This window comes from Caloenas nicobarica, chromosome 10 (genome assembly GCF_036013445.1).
Source record: "Caloenas nicobarica isolate bCalNic1 chromosome 10, bCalNic1.hap1, whole genome shotgun sequence".
In the NCBI taxonomy this organism is placed as follows: domain Eukaryota; kingdom Metazoa; phylum Chordata; class Aves; order Columbiformes; family Columbidae; genus Caloenas; species Caloenas nicobarica.
Genome location: NC_088254.1, coordinates 10962863 through 10989876, shown reverse-complemented (window position 1 = coordinate 10989876; position 27014 = coordinate 10962863). Strand labels below are relative to the sequence as shown.

At 46.4% G+C, this 27014-nt stretch overlaps 1 protein-coding gene across 2 annotated transcripts; it reads right to left on the bottom strand.

Annotated features, from left to right (window-relative positions):
* Positions 1–290: 290 nt before the first annotated feature.
* GNB5 (G protein subunit beta 5) lies at positions 291–22199 on the bottom strand. 2 transcript variants are annotated; one of them, XM_065641577.1, is made up of 12 exons: positions 22129–22199; positions 21835–21946; positions 17343–17479; positions 16062–16103; positions 15376–15452; positions 13736–13868; positions 9747–9890; positions 6637–6728; positions 6467–6515; positions 3763–3859; positions 2710–2876; positions 291–2401 (listed from the first exon to the last, which is right to left on the bottom strand). In XM_065641577.1, exons 2-12 carry the CDS (start codon positions 21944–21946, stop codon positions 2390–2392), a joined length of 1062 nt encoding a protein of 353 aa, XP_065497649.1. In that variant the 5' UTR covers positions 22129–22199; the 3' UTR covers positions 291–2389. The 2 variants fall into 2 exon arrangements, with proteins under 2 accessions (XP_065497649.1, XP_065497650.1); XM_065641578.1 differs by lacking the exon at positions 22129–22199 and having other exon boundaries at positions 19138–21924.
* Between the last annotated feature and the right edge of the window lie 4815 nt (positions 22200–27014).

The following is a 27014-nucleotide window of genomic DNA, read 5'->3' as shown; positions in this document are numbered from 1 at the left end:
AGCAGAGGGAGCTCAGATGGAGTCTCAGGTACTTTCAAGTACTGCTCGCTCTCGGTTGCTGTGGCTCACCTTGGGTATTTCCCAAAGATATTCCAGAAGCAATATTCTGGTAGACCTGGATGTTGCCCTAGATTTTTGCAGGACAGATGATGTAAAAAAGTGTATGGTGCAAGAAGTAAATGCCAAAAAACCCCAGAAAAAAATAGCTACCATTACAAGTACCTAACTGATGGGAAAAAACAATTACGTACGTTATCAATATGTAAAATACAATTTATTGTATTTAGGCCATTCATAAATATCAACACAACGTAGTATGTTTGAAACAAACATCTTACCAATAAATACTATCTAAACATTAACATTAATCTTTTGATCAAATGTGTGCAGTGTATTGACTCAGTATTGCACAGTGAGCTCTATATGACATTTCCCTAGTGCATTCAGTTTGTTACAGGGATAGCTTGCCGCAAATATTGCAAAGCATCAGAGTTGACTTTTCCAAGTGAAAACAGCTGAACTATTTAATTAGGGACTGATGGCTGATACAAATGTCAGCATCCTAGGCTAACTGGTTATGGATTCATGGAACCTAACGTTTTCATGAATGAGGAGATTATTTCTAATACAGGTTTTACAGAACTGTTAAAAAAATCCGACTTTCAAATAGAATGGCGGTTTTATCATCAAACTTACGTGAACAGCCAACTCCAGTGATCAGTGAGCTTGTGATCAAGTGACAAGACAAGCTCCAGTGAGCTTGTCTTCTCATTTCAATCTAAATATAAATCGTATCTTTGATCTTTTCAGAGATGTATCTCACTACTTGCATTTCAAAGGCCAGACGGTGCAAGCCCACAGCATCACTCCAACACTCTGCCCCTTGTGCGCCTCTGCTCAGGTTAGACTCAGTACTTGTCATTATGAACAGAGGTGACACACTCTAGTCTCAATAGCCTTCAATGGATAAGTGCAGATATAATTTCCCAATAGTTCTATATTTAACTGTATCTCAGCTTTATCTGATTAAATCTTAATTCTACAGCATCAGCTCTGCGCAGGGATAGTCCTGCCGGTTCTCACTGCGTCGCCATGCTCACAGCGCGGGCCAGGTGCTGCCAGTGATGCACCGGCTGTGCCGCTTCCCCAAAACGCCACAGTTCCCAGGTCCGGTGGGCTCAGGTGAGCAGCGTATCAAACGCTGGCAGGACGGGCTCACAGCAGGTTTCCAACAACTCCCCGTTGTTCATTCTCAAGTCTAACTATGACAAAACTACGTCCACGGCAGTGGGAGATTACTGTTAGAGTAAGGACCATACCACCTGGCTTGTAAGGTTTGACCCACATTTGCATGAACTTACACTGCACTGACATTGCAGAAGGACCTTGAAATGGGCCTTAATACACATTTCAGTCACATTGCCCTGTCGAAGTGCTATGAACTGCTCAAAACACAAATAAGAATCATGATCATAGAATGACTATGACTGACTTGGAAAAGATTCGACAATTGGTATAATGGTGCTTAGTGCTTAGCGTGTAGTATCCCTTAGTGCTTAGTATGTAATATTCCTTTAAGTAAAAGAAAATTCACTCACCAAGTGATACAATTAAGAATTTCTAAGAAACTACTGGTCACGTATTACCTCATGATTATGTAAATCATGTTTATATCCCTCCTCTTTGCAGTTTATCAGTTTGTATATATTTAGATTTTTTATATTCAGGTATCAGAGACGAAATACTTATTTCTATCTAAAAAGACAGTAGGAAAAAACAGGGATTGAAAGGATTCCTTTTTTTGTACAAAAAATACATTTTTATGACAACAGCCGGTACCTTCACAGTAGGTCCTTTGCTCCTCTCCGTACTACCAAGGTTAAGTCATCCACAATGCCATCATAACATACCAGAATTGTTTTTCTTTCCACTTTTCAACACCAAAATTCAATGTACTACTACGGAATGTTTCTAAAGTCTTATGCTACATCCTGATAAAATCAGGAATATTTTTTTCTTTTTTTTTTTTTTTTTTTTAAACTTTAAAAAGGAACTCAATTCATGCAAATAAATACATAATGTGCACTGAAATACTCAATTCTGTGATACAGGTGACTTCAGAGAAAAGCCACTTTATAATTATCTAAACTAGTTCTAATAAAATAAGATAGTTTCAAAACAGAATTAAAAACATTTCATTTTACTACAAGTTGATGTTTGCTATGTGTTCAAGCAGATTACATTTTCTACCTAGTTGTGTTAATCTGTGTATTCACTGTCACTCTTCTGTAGGGTAGCGAATATTTGATTTTGAAGGGTGGCTTTTTAATGCAGTTTTTTGCAGTCCAGGGTTTCAGTCTTCGTTTGATTCTGCATACAGGATCCCAGATTAAGCCCAGATCTGCAAAGACAGAATTGAACAATCGTTTGCGACACTGTCTATTCTATCAAATGTTTACTTAAAATTTGGCAAGGCAGTCAGAGTATCAGCAGCGACTATATTATTCAACCCATAAGTTCAAAACTCAACAGTTCTGCTAGCACTTTGCTGGCATTTTTTTAAATTTGAATTTTCTGTTCGTGTTTTACACTGTGTTTTTATATCCTCATTAGTCCTTCAATTTTCCTGTAACAACCCTTCCCCTTCACCCCCTTTTTTTAAAACAAACAAAGAAAGAAGCACCCAAAGCAGGTGCTCCCAGCACTTACTCGGAGAGTGTGGTCCCAGGAGCCCGAGCAGAATGCTGTCCCATCGGGAGAGACCCGCAAGGTGCTGACACGATTTTCATGTCCAAACAGGATGGAGACACGGGACCCTTTCAGCACATCCCAGACATTTATGGTGTAATCGTTATAGCCTGCAAACAGCAGGCGACCTTCAAAGAGAATAACGTTTCACCAAGTGAGGTCTTAAGTAGGCAGCCAGCGAGCCCTGAGCCCCCGGCGAGCTGTGCTCCTGTCAGACACCCTTGCTCCACCGCTGAGCCATCCACACTGAACACATTAGAATTCATTACTTACAAGTATAGTTAAAATTGAGCTAAATTACATAGAATCTGTTCGGTCATTGGAGATGCGGGATGATTCCAAATCAGGACAGACTGAACAGCTCATGCAGGGTAATAATATTTCCTTCAGCCTTTAGGCAAGAAGTTGAATGCAAAAGGTTGAATGAGTAGTAGACAATTTGGGAAGAGATTCATTGTCCCCAATGGGGACATCTGCTTCTGTCCCAGGCGGAGGACACTTCACCACCCCCCGGCCCCACACAGGGTGGCTGGAGAAGGGAAGACTTGAGCTCATGTCTCTGGATCTGTAGTCAAAGATGGCAATGTCTCTGTCTTCATGCTCCTCTAACATACTTTTACTATCTATTAATCATTTATTATTCTTTTATAAACTATTTATGTAAGTGCACTTACTAGTCTAGTTACATTTCATGTTTCCTTTGAAATGTTTTTAATCATTATTGTGAAATTCTAGCCCAGCTGTAGTTAATGGCAAAATATTTCCTGCCTTCAGTAGGGCCAGGAAAATATTTTTCATTGCTACAACAAAGCAATAGCCAGCTAGGTTATTTAAAGAGTAATTATTTTTGCAGAGGCAAAAAAAAGGCTTCCATGCATAAAATGTTTCTTTTGGTACTTAGTATTACTTTTGATAACTTTTAATAACAAATGCTTAATCAAATTAAACTGGCAAAATTTTACAGTTCCCCTCCAATCCCAACACTAAGATAACTTTCCAAAGTTCAGGTCTCACCACTGAGAGAAAAGTCCACACTGGATGCTCCAAAAATGATGCTCTCTTTGGAATAAATTGCTACTTCTCTGTCTGCACGAAGGTCATATAAACGACACTAGGATTAAAACAAAATCAACACACATGCCTCAGAAAGGCTGGAGTCAATGGCTATGATGTTTCATTGTAAAAACAGGAGTGGGAAGCGCTGCAGCCTCACGGGCATCATGGGAAGCAGCTGCTTGGCTTCTTTCCTTCTGCTGTTTCTGCCCACTGTAAGCGGGACTCCTCTGGAGTCTGACGAGGGATATCAGCAACAAAATTGTATAAAAGGAGTGAAGAACTTGCTTTTCTAAACCACTTCTCTAAGCCTCCTGCCTGTCCTGCTATACAGAGATGAGCGGTGGGTTTTGGAGCATGGCCACCCATTGGCAGTCCCCCCGTCCCCTTGCTTCCCCAACGTGGTTTCCTACATATTAGGGCATCCTGCTGCTGGGAGGTGCATGGGGACACAGTCTCTGAAGACAAGAGTTTAGCCACAGCTGGAGTCTGGGAGACAGAGGATTAAATCTCTGGTCATCTCTGAGAACATGGACCACAGGGCAGGGTGCTCGGGGAGCCCCTTGGTGCAGGGACGCATGGGTGGCAGTCCTTGCTCCGGTGAGATAGGACAGCGAACAGCCCCTGCCCTGCCGGGAGGCCTCCCTGTCTGAAACACCTACATGAAAATAATTCATGCGAAATAATATATTTTTATACAGATCTTTGGTTTTCATTTCTCATGGAAAATCCCCAATCACTGCTACAAACCCGCACGTCCTGTTTTTATCATTTCTCAGCATACTTAGGCTTGTTTAGCATGGAAATAACGTACTGACAGACCTGACTTCATTGCCATGCAGAAAGGCAGTCTGGTAGCCCTGAAATCAAAAGGCACTTTTGAAACTATTTGAACTGAAAACCTTCCTCAATAAGTTAAGTTTAAGCAAACACTGGCCAAATGGGTTTGCTAATATTAAGACTTTACCAAAGAAAAACGGCTGATATTCAAGCCTGCACATAAAGGAGAGGCTGTTTGATTTGCAGGGAGGTTGGGAGCTGCCAGGTATGTCAGATCCAGGTCTCCCAGCACTCCACGCGGATGAATAATTCCATCAGACTGTCCTGACAGGGAGCTGGGGTCACCGCAGGTGACAGCACCGCCATGTGAGCAGGCTTTTATGGTTTGCCTCCAGACAGTCAGGATTATCCGTTCCTTGAAGTCCCTAAGTACATAAATCAGGTCAAGGATACCAGTCAGTGTATCAGTCCCCAACGCTGAAAACACCAACCTCTTGATTTAAAGAATGAAGCAGATGGAAACTGCCAAAACCTCTCTCAAAAGTACAGAGATGGAATTCCCCATTCTCCTGCTCAAGTCAGGGGTGTCGGGAGTAGTTAAGGGATAAAAACCCCATCAAATAAATTAAGAAGCACAGAAGCCCAGAGCCTGTGGTACTGGGCATAAAAAGAGAGTGCTGTCATTGGAATTTCAAGATGGACAATTTCTCCATCTGACTCCCTCAGCATCTCAAGTGCTCACAGTCCTGCATCCGAATGTGTGGAGAGGCATTGGGCTCACAACAGCTGAGGTATTAATTTATAATAGCAGCTTTTAAGACCTAAAAGCAGTGTACACTCTCTCCAGAAGAGCCTTGGAAGGTCTCCACAGCCAGTGAAGACAAAGGGAATCTTTCTGTTGAGTTTAGCTAGTATTGGAACAGACTCAAAACATGCCTTGAGGGCAAAATACTTTAGAGAGAGCCCTCACCCTCATGCAACCCAGTGTGACGTTTGGATAAACAGGAGAAACAAGGTGCCAGGTGCTCTGGAGTTACACCCACCTGCCAGCTCAGTCCCTGCAGGGCTGTGGTACCCGCAGAGCCTGGTCCCCCATGGGGACCCCCCAGCTGTGGCAAGAGCCACCAGCCGTGTGCATCACCCAGGGGCCCACGGGCACCAGGAGGTAAATGGCATTTTGCACACAACATGCTGACCAAAACTACCTGTCAATACGTACTGTGCCCCTCCTAGCAGCTTGTTCATAGATAAGTAAGATCCATAAGAGCTGTTGTAACATCTAGGATGACCTGGATGCGGTGACTCATGGCAGTGAGGAGCGCTGGCAGTGAGTCAGGCTGACAGGGAGGAGATGTACGTGGCCAAGGCCACCCTCCTGGGTCTGTGTTCTCGGGATACACGGGGCTGTGGAGGCCAGATGGCCAGGTCTGCCCAGCTCGGCACTCAGCCCATGGCCCCTCTGCTTGCCAGGATGTGCAGGTTCCTTCATGCCCCATGCTGCTGCTTCTGACACGGGCTGCAGCATTTCATCTGTTTCCTCCCCTGTTCTGAGCAACAACTACATAAAACCAAATCTCTTCCAGTAAGACAACTAATTTTGATCATGAAACTTCGAAACACAGAAAATCTGAAATGAATATTTGAACAGTACCTGATGTAGAAAAGTTTGCAGAGGTGACCTACGAAGCGTTTCTATATTTTCCCTATAGCATTATATATACTATTTAATATATATTATATTATAGCATTATTATTTCTGCAACTTTGGTATCACAGGCCCAGTTTAGTCACCTAAAGTTCTCTGTGGATATAACCTAGTCTTTTAAGAAAATCTGACCTGGGAGGCAATAGAGCTTTCCCAAATTAGGTTGCCGAGTTAACATACCGTGGCATCATCTGAACCAGAGGCAAAAGCATCTCCACTTGGGTAATATCTGTGCATGAGTAAAAAAAGACCAGAACATATTACATTACTTGGATGAGGTCAGGCTTCAAAAATAGAACCAGTGCATTGCTCAACATCGCAAATGTGTCCTCTTCCAGAAACACACTGACCTGACACTGTTGATATCTGAATCGTGGGTTTCAAACGACTGGATGCACTGACCAGACCGCATATCCCAAACCATGGCTTTCTTGTCACATCCCTAATAAGACAAAAAAAATCACTACAGTTGGCCAAATGGTGACATTCACCCCTCACGTGCCCAGCTACATTCAAAGGCTCTGAACATCACTGCTCCGAGGGGGCTTAACCAGCAAAGCAGCCCCAGAACTGGCCGTACCGGTACCCCCAAGCCTGGAGCAGCTGCAGTTAGGAGCAGAATACGCCATGTGTGCTGGAGCCTCAGCGCTGCTGTTGAGCACAGGGGTGCAGCCAGGCCTGGCTTTGCACCAGCAGTCCCAGACTAACCCGCAGTCACAGCCCTGTGCTGCTTGTGTCTGCAGTCCCACTGTGCCACAGAGCTGCAGAACTGACTCACTGCCTTACCCCTTAACATGCCCAATATAAAAAATTAATACCCAGCATTTAAGTTTTATAACTAATCCTTTTCATACACTGAAATAGAAAATAAGTGCAGCTGGAAGGTCTCTTGCCCAGCCTCCGACCAGAGTTAACCCCTGCTGTGGCTCTGCACCCACCTGCTCAGTGGCGTGGCTGGGATGAGAAAAGAAGCACAACAGCATTTCTTCTCATTGTCAAGCTCTAACCTGCCCTTCCAAGCTGTGCTTTGGAAATATCATTTAACACTCGGTGCTTGCTCAGCACCCTGAATGCTTTGGGCAAGGGGCTCAGCCCATGGCGTCTGCAACATCCTTGGGGCAGTAATCAGCTCATACCCGCAGGGCCATGCTCTCAGCTGTGATGTCTCGCTGCTGTCGCAGTTGCGGTGACAGTAAAAAGAACATGGACTTTTCTTTTAAGAGTGACATGAGATTTAAATAAATATGACCCCATTGCGGGACAGGATGTAGGTGGGCTCGGCTCCGGGGGCTCAGCCCCTCTGTGGCTGCGTGGGAAGCGCCGGGCAGGCCAGGCGGCTGCTGCTTCTGCAGAGCTAGTGTGTCCTGCCCTGCAGACCATGCCACACATGTTATTTATTTTTAAGCAAACACGATTGTTAATTAAATTAAACAGTCTCTTCACTATTCATATCTTTCTCTCTTTTTGCGAATTCTTGTTAAAATGAAGTTCCAGGGTTTTTACTAATTATGTCTTTATTTAAAAGAGGCAATGTTCCTTTGTACTGACTTGTGGTTTCTGCACCGGGGAAACCAAACAGGATAGAGAACATTTTGGACTCAGCATATTTCCCTCTCAAGCCTCGCCACAGCCCAAGCCCAACCCTTCGTATCGCTTCCATGTGCACTGTTCTTACTGACCTCTCTGGGAGTCTGGGGGCAAGACTAATCAGACAAGCTGGTGCTTTGCCTCCTAAGGTTTTGAAGGAGAAACCAGCAACCACCTGCGGAGAGATGGGCCCCCCAAGTGCCACCCAATTCGCCCTGAGGAGCTGCGCTCACAGGGCACCAAGCACAACAGCCTGGGACGCAGCCCTGAGCTCCCCCAGGAGGGCTGAGATCTTCGGTTAAGTCATTAAATGTAACAGCACCCAGTCTACACACTGGTGTACTGGCATTGCTTATTCCAGCTCAAGGTTACTGTATTACATAGGCACAATGCACAGGGAGTCTCTCTATGCCACCATACCTTCAGGTTGCACTGTTTTGGCTGCACCTGCATTGACACGATGTAAGACACTTCACCGAAGTGGTATTTTGCATGTGATTAATTAAGCAAGTCCCTGTAAGCACGGACATGTCCAAGCTGCTACATCGACACGAGTATGACATATTCTCTTAGCAGCACCATAGCTGCTTGCGATTCTTTGCCCTATAATAAGCTGAGCTGTTCCCAGGGAGAATGAATCTGTCCTTTCTGGGAAGCAAGCTTGGTGACAGAAAAGCCCGGGAGGAGTAATGCACTCGGATGGAATTAGCTTTCAGTCACGCTTCAGAGCAGCTGTGCTAGCAGCAGCCAAACTGGGCCAGCGTGCGGGGCCCTGCTCCTCGTGGGCCAGCCCAATTTGATAAAACAGCCATTACAGAAGAGGTCCAGGTTTTTTGTGTTGGGATGACACCAGGACTCTGAGCACAAGGGGAACCTCCTAATCCATTGTCAGCATCCTCCCATACAGGCACCATTTCCACCAGCAAAGTTATGGTAGCAACCTGCCTCCAGTAAGAGAGGTCATCTCCCCGCTCCTGCCAGCTCTCACCTGCGCAGTCCATTTCTGATGTGGGGAAGACCAGGAGCACCTCGAAAAGGAGCTGGGCCCCATCCCCACCACCATTGTGCCTCGCCTGCCTCACTGCCAGGCTGCACGCCAATGGCTCGGCTGCCCGGGAACAGCAGTCCCTCGGCAGCAGGATGAGGTTTGGAAGATGCTCTGGGTACTTTCCCAGACCAGTCCTGCAGCCCCAGGGAGGTTTGTGTGTTCCCCTGGGCCAGGACAGGGAGCGGGCAGCGTTCAATTGGTGGAGGGGCTTCAAATGCCTCTGGTACCACTGGAAGGCACAGGGCACTTAGCAACAGCTGAAGATGTGGCCACACCTCATCTCCCTGCTCCAGCTTGGCCAGCGTCCCATCTACCCCTCGGTTCCTGGGAAGCAGTTCAGGGACACAGGGCACACACATTATTTGCAGCCCCGCTTCGATGCCCTGAGCAGCCGCCTGGCACAGCCCGTATGGCTCCAGAGAGCTGGGCATGAGAAAGGAGCCAAACGCGGGAGGTCGTCTGCTGCGCCGGCTCCTGTCCGCAGGGACTCACACCTCCGCTGCGGTACGAGCCCGCTGCTACAACTCGGAGCCTTTCCCTTCCCGGGAGAGGCATTGTTTTGATCTCAGGCTGGATTGCTTTGGTGTGGGGTGGAATTTGCTAAGTAAGCAGCACTGCAGTCAGAATGGCTGGGTGGGTTTGACCCCTCAGTTAGGGGGTTTAATTTGCTCCAGCTTGGAAAATGTGCTTGCAACGAGTGGATTGCACTGGGACTTCCAGCACATACTCCAGCACTCTCTCACTAAGATCACAAACCTCTAGCTTTGCTGCCTTTTCCCTTCCACATCCTTTAATTTGCTGTTATGATAGGAAGCTCCTGCTTACCCCAGAGACAAACGTATTTCCCGTTTCAGAAGGGGCCAGGTCCAGACACAGGACATCAGCTCCATGACCATGGAAACTCTGTAGAAGCTGCCCACTCTCAACATCCCACAGAGCACAAGTTCCATCTCCACTTGCTGTCAGGATCTATAGGATGTGGCAAGAAGAGTCACAATACAAAAATCAGCAGATGATCTTCCAGTTCACAGAGAAATAAGTGACATCCTATATATACACCAAGGACAGCTTTAATTTAATGAAATATTTTGTAATAAATCAAAGCCATAAAACAATGCGAATCTAAACACAGTTTATGTTTTTTATTTTTAAGAAAAGAAGTTAGAGTGGAAAGGAGAACTGTATTGACACAGCTATATCTACACAGTGTTTCAATAATGGTCAGTTTTGTGCAGTGGAGTTTGGAGAACTGATGGCAGTAAGCATCTGCTGGCATTTCCATATCCTCCAAAAAGGAGGTAGAACCAGACTGGCATTCCTGTCTGCTCCTGTATTTAACCCTATCCATATTTAGGCTGCTGGAATTCAGCCTGGGTAAAGAGAAGAACTGTTGGAGTTAAATGTACCTGTAGAACTCTTTTTTTTTTTTTTTTTTTTCCTCCCTGCTTGGAATAAGCAGGTTAAACCAAATTGATTTGGCTTAAGACATGAATTTTCTGAAAGGGAAGTAAGCCTGTCTAGACAGTTGTTTGATAAGTCCATCACCTCTCACTTGTCCGAAACCATTTGTGTGTGAAAGGGCTTGAGCATACACTGACCAAACACAGCCCACAGCTTCCCTCAGCTGCTACAGCATTTGCAGAAAGCACATGTGATTAACGCTTGTTATTGTGGCTAAATCCTGATGATGCTCAATTGTTCAAAATTTCCCCTTGGCACCCAAAGCTGTTATGCAATCACAAATTCTGTAGGTTGAAAGGATCCCTGTGCACCAGCGTGGAAGGAGGCAAGGGTGGACTTGGGAGGGTTCTCAGTCTTGTACACAGGCTTTTCTCATGATCAGTGAGGAAACTCAAGGGATCCCAGTAGGTAGTTAGAAGTTAAAATGAAAATCCCCTTCGAGAAGAAAATTATCGTGAGACCATTCACAGAGTTGCATAAAGGTTAAACACTGAACATGTTTGACAGATGCTCCAAAAACTCCTCCCATAAACAGAGGTCTGCAAAGCTGCGGAACACACTGTTCCGAATCCTGTCATACTCTAAGCTGATAACAGCAGAAGTCCTGACTTGTCTTTCTGGCCAGCTTTTGAGCCTAGATCAATGAACTTCTCTGTTCTGAGGAATATTTGTATTTGGATGAGGAATTAAGACTTTCAGCTCTGCAGATTGGGTCTTGTAATAACATGTAAGAAAGACACGAGGGGGCCAGGAGTAGCTAAAGGTGTAAGGGAAGGGTCTGTTGGCAACCCACAGCTCCAGCTAATACTTAAAGAGAAATGTCACTGACTCAAGTTCAGGGTATTGCTATTTAAAACCAAACCAAACCAAAACAAAACAAACCACGCACACCAAAAATCCAAAACCAGAAGGGAATTAAAAAATTTTGCTACCAGGCTCCAGCTTGCTGCTGGAGGGGGTCCAGTGGTGCTGAGGGGACCCTCGCCTGGTGGCAGGGCCAGCACTGGCCAGGGCAGGGACACAGCTGGGACAGGGTCCTGCTCGCCAGGAGCACATGCAGCAGGGGAGAACCAGGGGCGAGGGCAGAGGGGACCCCCTCACTCTGCTCATCCACCATCGCCCTGGCCCCATTCTGCTCCTCAGCTCTCCCGTACCAGGAGTGCGGCTGCTGCCCTGTGCAAAACACTCGAGATCCCAATTAACTGTTGCTATTATTACCCACGGAGCATTGTCACATGGGGAGCACTGTCACACCGCAGAGCTGCACATCCCTAATTTAGGAAGCGAGGCTCCCAGCTCCCTGCGTATGGCATTGGGGGATGCTCGCTCTGGCCAGACTCATCTCGGACACCGAGAACGAGGTGTGTGGATCGCCCAGCCCTGCAGCTCCGTGCTTGTCTTGGCACAGGGTGGGGATATGATGAAGAGCAAGGACAAGACCCCCTCTTTCAGCACCCACACAGCCTGAGAGCGGCTTTAATCAATGATGAACCACCGCCAGATCTCTCTTTCCATCACACTGCCAGATGCCCATGGGCACACCAGCTCCTGAACTCCTACCCTGTCTTCCATTCCTCTGAGGGAAAACCAAGCTGTAGTTTAAGAGAGCAGCCAAGGCAGAGCAGCAGCGTTCACAGCACCTGGCTGTGCTGTGGGCGCTGGGGTGCACCGGGCTGGAGGCACCTCCACCACGCGCCGGGGCTGCTGCAGGACAGGCGCCACATCCCTCAGGGACATCAGCCAGGACAGGAGAGCTGCTCCGCACACAGCTGGGAAAGCTCCCGCACAGTGTGCTCGTTGCACTGTGCGCCCCTGGAGTTACTGAATAATTTTATTATTTCAGGCCATTACGTAAAAGGAAAAAGATAAGAAATTCTCTAGGATCCCCTAGATAACAGCATCCTAACAGAAGCTTGGCCAACCCACCTGCTTGTATTTGTTTCAATAATAACATGCAATGCTATAAATGATCACTAATAAGCCTACCAATCACAAGAAAATTAATTTTTAAAGTATTCAGAAAAATCTCTGCGTCACTGAATTTAAAGCACCTAAATCCACTGTGGTATTATTTAAGAATAGTAATACATGACCTTCAATATCAATGCAGTTTGCCGCATTTAATACGGAGGAAAAAAGACTCAACTTTCCTTTCTTTTTTATTATAAAAAATAAATAACTAGTTTTCCTTTCATAGAATTTAATCATGACGCATAGAAGTATGGACAATAAAAGAGAATGTTACTTTTCTATCTCATAAAAAACACTCCATTTAATTTAGACCGCTCTAATTACGCAGGGCTCCTGTACAGTAAGGTCAGGACTGAGCAAGCCTGAGTGCTGGGTACCTCCACCACTTGTTTCCATGGCAACAGACTTAAATTAGCACCTCAGAAGCATTACAGAAACCATAGAACGACAAAAACCAAGATACTCTTGGGCATCTCACGTCCTGAAATAAAAGCAATGAGAGCTGATATTTCCTTCGGAGGAGCTCCAAATATCTGGAAGAAGGGGACAAGGTGTTCCCTTTCCAGCAGCTCTGCTGACACAGAGAGCAATGAAGATGCTCCATTCTGCCACTTACTTTGCTGCAGAGCTGCACTGAGCAGAGCTTCAAATAAATTCAAAAACCAGAGAGGACATGGGGATTATCCTGGCTCCTTTCACCATCTTTCATGTTCCTGGAGAAAGAGATCTTCGAGATATTCGCTACAGAGGAAGGCTGGCCTGGTCTCAGAAGACCTGCATTTAGTTCCTGGCTTTGCCATCGCCTCCCACTGTGGGCCTCTGTGCTCCAAGCCCTTGCTGTGAGATGGGGATAGCATCACTCCTTTCCCTGGAGGGCACACATGGCTGCATGCACGGACACCAGGGCTGGCCCCGTGGGGCCATCCTCAAGCTCAAACATCTCACTTTGAACAAACAAAAAAGACTGAGAGCAAAAGCAAAGCTGGCCAGACGTCCAGGACAAAGCAGGCAAACAGCACAGTCTCCATAGGCTGGCACATACCCAACCTAGTCCTGGCCAAAGTGGGTTTTTAACTATTTGTTTTAGTTTGAGCTGCTAAAAGCAGAAGCCAGCACAGCCCCACTGAGCAGAGAACACGCAGGTACCAGCGAGCTCCCTCTGCAGCAGTGCCAGGCCTTTGCAGGGCCCAGGGCTGTGACCAGCATTTCCTTACAGCAGCTTCTGCAGCACCTTCCTTGCCCCCCGCGAGGGTTTTCCAGCAGCCCCTGCATGGGGCAGGACACGGCCCTGGGTGCGAGGAAGGTTTTACCTGCACCACGTACGAGTGCAGCTCGTGTTAGGTGTTGCTGGATGGTGAGCGGTGGGCAGGGAATGCATTTACCTGCATGTCTGAGTTCGTGAAGCTGCAGGCAGACAAGTAGTTTGTGTGCATTGCAACCGATTTCTTCTTCGCAGCCATATTTTCATTTTTGTCAAATGTCAGAGGGTAAACAGAACACTTGTTGTCCAGGCCACTGAAGAGAGTAATAATAGCAATAACAGAGAGAGGAGAACTGGTTAAAATTGCAACAACAAAAGGCGAGCGGTGATAAGAAGGCAACCACCTGTCATGGCTGCGCTGCCAAACCCTTACAAGTACCGACTTCCCCGCACCGCGCTGCCGGGATCTCCCCACGCAGGGAAGCCCCAGCTGCCTCACCAGGCTGGCTGCTTTACAGAACTTGAACAGCTGCACCTCAGCATTTTTTACCCCCATCGAGTTTATAAATGGCACTGAATGAGACCTCACGAAAGTATAAACTGGGAGGTGACATAGCAGTCACCTCAGGGTTAATGTTTCACATACAGCCAAACTGTCATTTTTCTGTTGACACCTGTCATTGCGAGGATCAGTATTTCAGCACCATTATTTTATCTACCTTAATAAATTTCACCTAACTCCTATGGAAGAGATGGTATAGCAAGTAGTGGGTGTGGAGACAGGTTTTAGAAGAGTTTGGAAAAAAGACAACAGAAGCCCTGACCTCTGCAGCTGTTGTCCCCCTCCGGGACACTTGCAGTAGTTAAGGTGTGTCCCAGGCCAGGTGCAGGACCCCTTTCTAATGGGTCTGACTTGTGTCTGACCGGTTTCTAGAGCTGTGGCAGATCAGCCCTGCCCCGAATCCCAGCACACACACCACTGGATGCTGGTTCTGTGCCTTAATGCTACATGCACAGCACTGAACTGACAGCACAACAGAAACACAAAATCAGGTGGTGCAACACATACGTGCTTTCCCTGTCTCTCTTACAAGTGTGAAGACAGAGCTTTCTTGCCATTCTTCAAGTTTTAGTCAAAACCATACAGTTTCGGGACTCTCTCTCCACACGCATTTGCGGAGTCTGCCTGTCTGTCCCAGTCTGCTGCTTTCTAGATTTGCAAGCTGCACAGCCAAGTGTCCCTTTGCTCCTCTCTCTCGCCCCAAGCCTGCTTTCTCTGTCTGATCCAGCCAGTCCCTTTTTAAAAGATGTTTTGACAACATCTCATCTCTTTGTTTTCTCTCCTGCATAAACTCTTTTTTTTTTTTTCAAACCTGAGCCTTCAGAAAACTTGGAGCAGATTATCAAGGATGGGGTTACTTTTCCTCACCCCATCTTGGCAAGATCTGTTTGTGTGCTGGTAATCATTAACAACTAACCTTCTCTACATCATAGAAGAAAGACTGCAAAGTAAGAACAGGGTTAAAACTGCTCTCCCAACACACACAACCAAACTGGAGCAGGGAAGTTGCATGCACGCAGAATTCCTAACCCATTATATAAAAGCTGAAAGAGGATTATTTTCCATACTTACATGACAAATGTTATTGCACTGAAGTCAGTGGATATAATATGTACAAGCCATCATGAGAATAGAATCAGAGGCACTGAATGCAGTCCTTCCACCCACAACCCCTCCTAGCTGTCAGCATCTGAAGGCACCAGGACACCTCTACGCATCAAGCTTCTCTGTGTAAGCAGCTGTGGAAACTGGGAACTTACCCACAAGCAATGGCACATCCAGATGGGGCATATGCACATGCCATCACCCAGGTACATGGCATCGTCACCGCATGTTCCTGAAACACAGCATCTCTTTAAGCTGGGATGTCGCTGTTTTGCTAATCAGTGCAAGGAAAACAGCCCAGAGTAGTAAGCTCAGTATTTCTGGGGGACATTCTTAGGGTCAGTGAAAGGCACAGGTGTTTCCCCCAGCCATAGCTCACATGTAAGGCAGGGACAACCCTCACTGCAGAACCCAGCGGAGCAGCAGGAGGATGGCTAGTCCCTCCCTCACACTTTCCACCTTACTCATGAGCCTCAAACTTACCACGTTTTATTTGGGTTACTCAGTGCTGCAAAGGGCCCCCACTGCTGCACATGTACACGTGAGTTCCAAACAAGCTGTTTTTTCTCCGCTGTGTGGAGCGGGGTGCCACGAGGCAGCCCTGGCAGGGCTTGGAGGAGCAGCAGCACCATTTCCCAGCGAACACTATGGCTGAAGGACCCTGGGGTGATCACACACGGCACCCAGTACAGGGGTTACCCAGGGAGAGCCTCTGCTTTGCTGGCCAGGCTTTGCCCCCAGCTGGGAGCCCTCCCCGTCAGTGAAGAGGCTGGATCAGAACCATCCCCACCATCACGTGCCCTGTGCGCAGAAATCTGACCTTTGCTGAAGTTTCACTTACCTTGTTCGTGGTGAAGGAATCCCACACGATCACCTTCCCATCCTAAATGAAAACACACAGAGAGAGGCCTTACAAATACCAGAGGTGACCTGTATTACAAATCACTTGCCGAGCTGGCAGCACTCAGAGGGACTATTTATGGACATTGCACAGTTTCTTCATCTTCCCTTTCCTGTCTTTTCCTGGTTTTTTCTTTATTTCTCACTACAATTACTTAACCATTAATTATCCATTGATACAATCTGCTAAACAGCCATCATAAGTACACTCCACAGAGAGCAACACAATCACTTTGTGTATGCCAGCTACACTCATGCCAGTTACTTTGCCTTGTGCAGATAATGTTGTTATCCTCCCTGTATCATGAAAGTGAAATGTTTATTACTGAGCAACAATTGTTGCTGTACCTGGACTCACTACAGTTCTTAAAATAGAGTAAAAAATGCAAAAATGCATTACAACTTGCCTGTTCAGCTTTCTGATCTACACATTGTCATCTTAACCACTTTAAAAAATGTGACATTAATTATTTAAAATTATTTGCTTTGCTGAGATCACCATGAATGGTAAAAACTCACAGTAACTGAAGGCGGCTTGCAATGCAGATTGCCTATTTTTATCCCTCAAGTGAGACCCCTGACAGATTTCATATAGGTCAATGAACAGCTGTGAGATGCAACGAGCTCACTCACTGCCATTCTGGGCTCAGGACAAACCAGGGGAATCTAGAAAGTAATTAGCTCATTACCTCCTCCAGCTCATGAGACTGGTCTTGAGCAGGTGTTATGACTGTTTCTCAAAATGCCCAAGTAAATACAGCCATTTTGGCAGGATGTTTGAGGCTTTCAAGATCGCACCAAACATACAGACTGCAGAAGAAATTTCCATGCCCAGAAATCTCTAGAAGAATCAACGTTTCTTTCCTTCCCTTTTCCTGATTATTTTCTCTGAACGCATTAACTGAAATTGTTGCTAAATATTTTATCTGTAAAGAACAAGGAAATAAAAGTGGTCTTATTCTTATATGAGTTCCCTCTGTTTTCTATTGTAGTAGGGAATATGGTAAAAATTTGTGTATGACTGGACAAGAAATATTTCGGGTATTAGCTACAACAGGTATAGCGATGATCAGAAGTTTGGATTTGTGCTCTCTAAATAAATACATTGCCAATGAACTGCTTTAAAGGCATCTGGAAAACATTTATGATACACACAAGTTATCATCTGCAAAGAGCAGCATATAGCACAGCCAAGAGACTTGCGTAGTGCCCAACAGCATACCTGCGAAGAGCTCACAATCCTTCTCTTGTCTTTGCACCAGTCCATACAGAGAACTTTATTTCCATGGCCCTTCAGGGTCCTCCTGGTCTTCATCACAAACTGGCCCAGTGCTTCCACACGCTCTGCCACCTGATGGACTGCAAACAGCAGATGGTCAGAGAGCCCCGCGTCAAAGCTCTGCCCTGGCAAATGCTGATGAGTAATGTCCCTTGGAGGAATTAATCCATGAAGTTTGCGTCTATGGTGCAAGACGACACACTGTTTCAGAGCTGGCAGGTGGCAAAAGCAAGGTGGGTAGTGGATGAACATATTCGCCAGAGAACGATAAGGATTAATTCACTCAGGGCTTGAATTCCAGGACTGTATGAGCTGAAGCTCTTGCAGACCGTCACACCCAAGTATAACTGGAAAACAGATAACCGCTTTTCCCCTCTTACTGGGAAATCCTCAGTCTAGCTGAGGCTTGAAAGCGCACAGACAGCCTCCAGCCTAACACATGCCTCAAGGTACTCAACAGAAGTGAAGATCACTACTGAGTCTTGGAAAAATCATACAAAAGAAGGGAGTAAGCACCAAATCACCAAAGTTTCAATGGTAAAACGCTTGTTCTGGATGTGAGGCTCCCAGTCGCAGTTGGCTCTCGGCACCACAGCAGTGGTGCAGCGTGATACAGGCACTAGGCACTGATGCTGGAGACCTCTGCTGTGCCATCCCTTCTGGTGGCCAGGGGAGCACTGAGGGCAAGGACACAGCCCTGAGTGAGCAGAGAAGCTTGGCATTTGCTGCAAAAGTGAGCTACTCAACTTCTCAACAGTGTCTATGGACACTGAGTACTTCATGGGTGGGTCAACTTTTTCTTTTATGGGAAAGAGAAACAAAGAGGGCAGGCAGGCAACTTTCCTGAGTAGCATCCTCTGGTGGAGGAGAAGTCGGTTCTTTCATACCTTATTTAATGGCAGCACTTTCAGCTGATATCCTTAAAAACCCAACAAATTCATATTTCCAATTGTGCAAATGCACTTAGACGTAAAATTCATCTCACTGCAGGGAACACAACTAAAAGGTGTCTCATGTAACCCTGATGCCTCACACTGGGGCCATCTGCACATGGCTGGGAGAATGTGCCACCTGAGGAAACCCGTTTGCTCTACTCCAGTGCTGTTCATCCAGCGTGGAGCTGAGTGGGGCCATGGTCTATCTTGGCACTCTGTGGCAGCTCTGACACACTTCACACAGAGCATGGGGGAGGGTGGGAGTTGCTTCAAGTCTCAGAGCTGAGTGGGGGTCCTGGGGCAGGAGATCTTGACACCAGAATTAAAAATTACTCTGCCTAGAGAAGAACTAATAAGATCCAGTGCTTCCCTGTGTTGTGTTTGTCCACACTGAAACCTAAGACAACCCAGCAGCTGTTAGCTAAGGGGGCAATGCCTGACCTGAACCTTTCAAAATGAATGCAGAAGCTCATATACTTTAATGAGCTGGTGGAGGGAATCTCAGGCTTTTCATTGCCCTGCTGGAGGCTGAGCTCCACATCCTACACGGCAGGTGATCGCTCCAGAGCTGCATCGCTGCCTCACCCTTCGTCACTTTCCTAGAGCTGCAAGAACACTCGTGGGCCAGGGAGGGCTGGGACAGCGCTCGAGCAGGCAGCCTTCGCTTTGAGAGCGTTCCCCGGCACGGGGTCAGGGCAGCAATTTCTGCCTAAGGCTGAGACTGATCTCTGGTGGATTGGCTTTTGAAGAGTTGCCTTTCAAAACTGCCAGCCCCACAAGCTGTGCCAGAATAATGTTCTCACCTGAAACCTCTGCTGCGCGTGTGTGGCCATGGTCACCCAGCCAGGGGACAAGTGCTGTCCACCATTCCTGACAACTTGTCCACACCGTCTCTAACAGGAGGTCAGAAGCAAGTTTCTGAGAAAGTACCGTATAAACCCACTAAGGAAAAGATACATTTCCTCCTACTTTTGCCCATGGAAGCTTGCCAAGTGATCCAATCGCAAGACATGAAAACACAGGACAGGAGGTTATTATAGCAGCTGGAAAGATGCTTGTGTCCAGAACATATCTGAAAAAACAAATGTTTCACAGACAATGGTTAAAGTGTTTCCATTATGTCAACGCAGCCCAGACTCTGTGGAATGGTCTGGTTTAGCCTTACTGATTCTCTGAGGACGCTTATCTCCAACCACAGCCATAATAATCCTGCACCCGCCTAGCACAGGTTTTGGAGTCAGATAATTATTTTTAAGCATTCTCCAATATTGTTTCAAGATAGCTGAAAATTATGCACTCAGGCAAGTAGATCAACTAAGGCAAATAAGCAGCTTGAGTGGCTTTATGAAGGTCCAGATAAAATAGGCTATTTTTCTAAAACATATCATTTGGCCCGAACAAGAGGTGTGGACTTGATGCAAATACTGTTGGGTCTATGATCATTTCCGTGCTGGAAACCAGTTGGTCCTAATGGTCTCTTCTCGCCTTAAAAATTCAGGGATCGCATGAACAGAAAAAACTGGTTTACCTACACTTAAAATTCTAAGCAATAGAATTGAATCCTTAAAATTGCAAGACTGCAAATCAAATGCATGTTTGGTATTTCCTTTTTCTATCCACATTTTTGAGAGCTGCTGTTCAAAACCAGTTGAACAAACAAGGGCAATCCTAGTTCAGCCAGCTGTTTGTTTTGGGAAACATAGAGGAGAAGTCATGATCAGAGCAAAAAAAATGTGAAAGATACCATTTTAAATTAGGAAAACAAAACAAAAACAGAAGAGATCCTTTATTCTGAAACTTAAAATCTCTGCAGAAAGAGTTCCTGGGGATAATTTCAGTGCAAAAAAAAGCTCTGATACAGAATCAATGACATAAAATATCATGAAGGAGCATTGTTCTACAGCAGTATAAGACTTTTGTCTTAGAAATCATGTCACGGCTAAAGAAACGCAGCCTCCGACATAAGTTTACAGATTTTACATATGACAAAGACACAAATATCCTATGACTATCAATGACGTGCACAGCTATGGAATCCCTGCAATCATAGGTGAAACTCTGTGAGCAAAAATGAATTCAAGTATATGCTTAAGGGGTCTGTTAAATAGAGGCCCCACTGCTTCCGATACCAAAATTATACTGTAGGAATATGACGATTTATGGTAAAGTTTCTGCAATGAGACCATCTCCATTTGCTTAATGATTCCTATTAAAGGGACACTCAGCTAACATACGATTGTCTAATTTAGACAAGAAAATGCTCTGTTTAGTCCAGAAAAAGATCTTTTAATCCTCCCTTAGCTGAAATTTAAGAATGTTTGCCAGTCCCTCAGTCTTCCAAACACTAAGAGCTAAATCACTAGATACAGGCTCAGATACCTTTTCCCCATTTAAGGCATCAAAAACGATAAAATAAAAGTTTTAATGAGGCACTAATATTTCTGATAAAGTGGCCTATATGATTTCAGAGGAATACAGTAATGTACATGTTTTTCTAAAACAAAAACCAAACAAACAAAACCCCTGCAATATATTATATCATTGTTATTATAAAAATGATTATCTCAGAACCGATGAATTAATACCTATCTGAGAAGATCCATAAAAGTAAGGTTAGCTTATTTGCTCCCGAACGGAGGGATCAGGGTTGAAATCTGCCCATGTCATTTCTGGTACGTTAACCGCACGTCTTCAAACTGCAGCCGATAGCGGTGAGTTACGCATTGACAGCTCAAGCACTGACTCACCGCGCACCTCTGAATCAGCACTGGATCCCTGCAAGTTGTTTTCTTGGGGGAAGGCAGGGAGAAGGAGCTGGTTTGGGAAATAACGTTTCTTTTCAAGCCCTTTCACCTTGTGTGAAATCCTGGCCTCGCTAAAGCAAATTCCCGTCAACTTCCACAAGGCTGGGTTCAACCCTCCAGCCACTCCGATGTGCGTTAAAAGGCTGCAAATAAATCTCAGCATCCGCGGAGGGGAATATTTCACGGACTCTTCCCCTCCCCGCCTCCCACCGCCCCTTCACCCCAAAGGCCGTGCGGGAAGCGCAGCTCCGTGCGCGCAGCCCGAGCCAGGCCAAAGCTCGGCGGGGCTGCGGGGCGGTGCGGGGCGGTGCGGGGCTCCAGGGCGGCCGCCCCCGGGCCCGGCCGCGCTGCGCGGCCTGAGCGCCCGGGGAGGCTGCGCTGCCGCGCTCCCGCTCCGCTCCCCTCCGCCCCCGCGGAGCCGCGCATCGCTCCAGCAGCGCGGCCGAGGGCACGCAGCCGCCGCGCTCCCGCAAACGCGGACAAGCGGCCGTCGCGGCGCCGGGGGCGGCTCTCTCCGCGCCCCGCTCCCGGGCAGGCGGACCCGGCCTCCAGCTGCGCTCTCGCTCCGGGGCGGCAGCAGCAGCACGTTTTCCCAGCTCCCGGCGAGGCCCGGCCCGCGGTGCCCGGCGTGCGGCAGCCGCGCTCCCCGCCAGCCCCCGGCCCTGCCCGCGGCCCCCGCGCCGCGGCCCCGCTCACGCTCCACGTCGTGCAGCTTGGCCCGCTCCTCCTCCAGCTTGCCCTTCAGGCTCTCGGCCTCATTTTTCAGCGATGCCAAGGTCTCGTTCTCGTGCAGACCCTCGGTTGCCATCTTTGCAAAGGAAGCGGGGAGAGAGAGGAGATGAGAGCGGGCGGGAGGAGGAGTTTGCTCGCCTGGCTCTCAGGGATGCTGCTGAGGCTCCTGCTGCCTCAGCAACGCCGCCGGAGCCGGCCCGGGCTCCCTCCCCCTCCCCATGCTGACGCCCGCGGCCGGTCCGGATGCTCCTCCAGTACCTGACCAGACACTGCGTGGAAAAACTCCCGTGAGAGCCAGCAGCCCCCGCCAGCCCCGCGGAGCACGGCAGGCTCAGCATCCCCGCCGGCCTCCGGGCAGGCAGCTGGGACCGGCCTCACCTCCTGCCCTCCTCCCACTCACAGCCTTCCACCAGCTGGTAATTGCTGTACATCCCAGGCCGTTTTCACAGCCCAAAGCTTCGTTTCCCCAGAAATACATGCAAAAGGGTGTTTCTGCTTTGTACCCAAACCTGTTTGTACAGAAGTTGCACGCTCTATAAGGTAATGAGGGGAAAAAAAAAGTAATAATTCACTCCAATATAATTTTAAAATGTCGGACTGGGAAGACAGATCCTGTCCAACCTCTGCAAATCATGGCTCAGCACCATCATTCCCTTATGCCCCTATAGGCAGGGGCACTAGGAGACTTAGCTCAGGTCTCTGGCCAAGCTTCTGTGCCAACAGGACAGATGCAGTGGTTTGAACCCTTCTCACCTATGCTTTGAATGAATTCCTCATTTTAAAATTGTGTTATCAGATGTTTATCCTCCTTTTTTTTTTTTTTTCTTCCTCTTAAACCAGCCACCCCTTTCCCCTGCATACAGATAAGCACATTAGGGTCTGTGCCCTTCCCGGCCCTTGATAGTGGCCAGTTTCCAAAACCCCAAAAGGAACAAAGAACTTTCCAGTTTGGTGTTGGCGTGAGCCTGGGGCACAGCTCCAGTCCTCTGTGGGCTCTGCTCAGGTGCTGGGCACATGGAGCAGCTGCCACTTCCAGAGAAAGAGCCATGGCACATGGCCTTGCAGCTTTTTTTTCCCTGTGAGTTCCTTAAAAATCCTCTTCTTATTATTACAGTAATTGTCCTTGATTTACACAGAGTAACTTTGCTCATATCGACTCCCATTGCCCCCTTTAGTCAGAAAATGGACAATGCAATGGCTATGGTTCAACCCGGTGATGTGCCAAAATTGGAAAGGGAGATAAGAAAATACGTGTTTGCAGCTGTTGTTTAGACTCGGGACACATCCTGGACACAGTGTGGGTCTTGGAGAAAATACAAATCCTTTCTCACACTGGGCTTAGCAGCCGTGTGGCCGTCCGACTGGGATGCAGGGGTTCTAAGGAATTTGGCTTAGATAACATCTGTATGTCAGACAGCTGGCACAGTTCTGACAGTGAAAAACCCAGGTTTTCTTGCCCTACTGATAAGAACAGTCTCACTGCCTTGGGGAATGGGATTAAAAAGTCTACAAAGAACAGCATGAAAGGTGGGAGTCTTTAGGAACCATGCATGTTCAGACTGATACATGATACCAGTCCTGAGATGACAGGGATAAGCAGAGCCATGAGGTGAAAGAAAAGCCTCTATGAACAGAGTGAGCTATAGAAGTGTGTGATACATAATGTGTATTTCATGAGTCTGAGTATTTAGCTCATCTGACCAAGCTGTTTCGCTACCCATGTAGTCGTTAGTTAACCAAGCAAAAAACACAGGTGAGAGTAATGCCATCTGGGAGCTTTCACTGAAATGAACCAGAGTTGGATTAAATTAGAGGATAACATAGTGCTAGGTCAACTAAAAAAGAAAACATTACCATTTAGTAAACAAACAAAGCTTTTTTCCTCCCTTTTCATAAAATCTAACCATACTGAAGGCAATGTAGTCTTAACAATGTATTAGCAATTCCTTAAAAATAAAAAAAGGTAATAAATAATTGGTTAACACAGTATTAGAACTCACTACGCTGAAGCCATATTTAGTCTGAATGGCAGTTCAATCAGCAGCAGTGGATAAAGGAGAGGTCCTCTTAGTCTGGTGTATGCTTTCAGATGAGTTTCAAAACACATCAGCCCAGGACAAAAGGCTGTGAAGACATCCTGCACAGGAGGTATGGTGTGCAGAATGTATGAAAAAGCAGTAACTGAGCTTCACTTTGTAATGTTATGATCCGTTAATTGTGCAGTAACGACTGGCACATAGAAGTACTTGTTGCTGCGGTTTCGTACTGACCACCAGCATTCCCTGGAACGCTGTGCGCTGCCAAGCTGGCCACTGTGTCCTCAGCAGCTCTGAGCTTCCAAGTTCCCCAAAACAAGGACAGCTTCTTGTAAGACAGCTTTTTTTTTCTGACTCTTCTGATGGAGCAAAGGCAAGCTGACCCTTGGCTTCATATATTTTGAGGCTATTTTGAGGTAACCATTCTGAAAGCAGTCAGCTTGCTACAGGACATAAATCTGTGGAGCTGCTAGAGACACGTTAATCACCAAGATCTGTGGCAAAATCAGTCATTACTACAGTCATAAACCCACCATCCACACATAGTGAATAGACCAGACTGTAGTGATAGGGATGGATGGAAGAAAGTCAGTACTGGTCTGTTAATAAAGACAGTGGGGAAAATGGAGGCTCTAACAGTGTGTCCCAAATTCTTGCCTATCTCAAAAGTGACATTTTTAAAATAAGTCTTCAATCTCACTAATTCATCAGCTGATCTCTTTTTAAATTTTAAGCTAATTTATTAATAATTCTGTGGGGAGAATAAACCAACAAACTCTGATTGAGTTTCCACTGACTAGCACCAATCTCCAAAGCAGGCAAAATCCCAGAGGGAGAAGATTATTTTGTCTAAAAGGCAACTAACTGAAGCAGGATGATCTCCACACTGGGAATCAGCAATTTCTAATTTTGTTATCCCTCAACATATATTGGTTTTGGGGAAATCAGAAAGGCTGGCTGATGAAAATGCATGTGTGCGCCTGCTGGACTGAAATTAGGAGTTGCATGTGCAAATCAGGAAGTTTCAAAAAATCAGCCAGTTATACACCGCATTATGCACACGTATCCACAAACACCTGCACGAGTCTGGCAAGGATATGTTGTGTATTTTGATATAAGCCAAAGCGTACACATAGCTCTGAAAAATCAATTCAAAAAAGTAAAGGATCCAATTTTCCTACCCATAAGTACTTCAGTGCTAGTGCAATGACCATTCTGTGTTCTGAATATTTTTTCAAAATTTCTTCTGCAAAATAAACATGAAGAAGCAAGCTAAAGCCAGATCTACCAGAAAGCTCTAGATCCTCCTGCAGGGCTCATAGGAAGCCTAACAGGCTGTTAGGTACTGACGCAATTCTTCCTGAAGTCTCAACCTGCTTCCACCCAGCAGCTGTTTCAGTTGGTAGGAGTCTAACTTCCATAATGCGAATAATAAGGAGAAAGTTGCAGGAACTGTAAACAATAAACAGCCAGTTTCCTGCAATTCCAGCATGCATTTATCAAGTCATGCAAAAAATTACTGGATAAATGGCTATTTATAAGCTGTTGGCCAAGAATGACCTGAACAAAGCAGCAATTTCAAAGTCAGGAGAAGCAAATAAACCAGGAAAGGACTGTCCTTTGTCTCACAGTCATTACATCTAAATTTCCTCCTAAACAATGTAAGGCATGAGAATGTGCTGTGTCAGCCAGTGAACAAAATGACCAAATCAGTGCTCTCATCTGCCTGTAGAACAATGTTTTGTAAACACAGCTAGTGAAACCTTCTAGCGTTCCTGCAGAGATCATTTCATCTGACATTCAAATACAACAAACTATCGGACCCTACTCAGTCATGGTTGAGACCAGTTCTGAGGAGGAAACATTGAAGGATGTCTTCTCCAACTGATAATACACAATGGTTCAGGAAGATAAAATAAAACTACTCCAAGTTGGAGCAGAACTGAGAGAACAAAATTCTTCAGTTTACCAAAGGAGTTTTGGAGACCAACTCTTCAGCAGCCACAGAGGTGCATGACCTGAGCTTTGTATTTCATCTAAAAAAAACCCCACTGTGATCTCTAGAACAGTGCTCCCTTCCAGGAGAGTGGGTTATCACTCTCCAGTAATGACTGGAGATTAGGAAACCTCCAACATCATCCCTTCTTCAGGCAGGTATTCTGGAAGGACCTGCTGGCTAGGCTAGTGGGTTCGCTAATCTCTCCCACTACCACCTTCCATGGTGATGCTCACCCATGGTCACAGAAGACATTCCACTGCTGTGCAACTTTTTTCCACCTTATCCTCATTGCAGCTACTTCCAGCCTTCACCCAAGTACCGCACGTGGCATATGGGACAACATGTCTCGGTATGAAATGTGGGCCATGATGGAGTTGTGACAGCACTTCGCTTGTGTCTCATTTTTATTGAGACGGACTAGATCAACTAGATGAACTTCACATCCCTTGGTCACTAGCAAGTCACTTTCTCAAGATCATAGGCCAAGGGCACTTGCAACATATGCCTCAGAGCAGAGTTTAGATAGGCACATAACATTTGCACAGTGAGTGGAAAAAGCTTACAGCTCTTTTCCAATCAAGAATCATAAAATGTCTCCTCAAACCCCAGGCCACCCCTGTTGCAGGCTCGTGGAAACAGCAGGTGCCTGCAGAGGTGTGTGTTTGGCAGTCTGTAGGCCTAGCAATGCTTATTTGCTCTCCAGAAAAATCTAACATAACAGACCATTAACACATCCAGCCCCTGGTTTTTGCAGTCTTTACACATTCTGGCTGATAAAATCAATAACGTACCATTTCCACACATAGCGAGCAGTAGCTGAGTTGTTCTGATTTGATGTAAACAGCCCTGAGGGGCTTCTCTTTGGAGCACTTGTCGCATGGACCAAATACAACTGCTAAGAAGGTCTGGTCACACATCTTTGTGGTTCGAGAGAGCTGAAAGAGAAGGAGGAGGAAAGAGTGCATTCAGTCCAGCACAAAGCTTCCCACCCCTGCCCTGCTAGCTCATGCAGCTTAGACTGTGTATGGACAGCTGTAGGATGGATAATCTCTCCGTGAGTAATCTCTTGAGCTTAATGAACTGTCACTATATGCAGGACAGTCACATGC

Coding starts and splice junctions, on each gene's coding strand:
- GNB5 (XM_065641577.1), bottom strand. CDS start 21,946: ATGGCAACCGAGGGTCTGCACGAGAACGAGACCTTGGCATCGCTGAAA. Junction 9,891..13,735: donor TCACGAACTCAGACATGCAG/GTAAATGCATTC, acceptor CACATCCTATAG/ATCCTGACAGCAAGTGGAGA. Junction 6,516..6,636: donor TCAGATATCAACAGTGTCAG/GTCAGTGTGTTT, acceptor ACTCATGCACAG/ATATTACCCAAGTGGAGATG.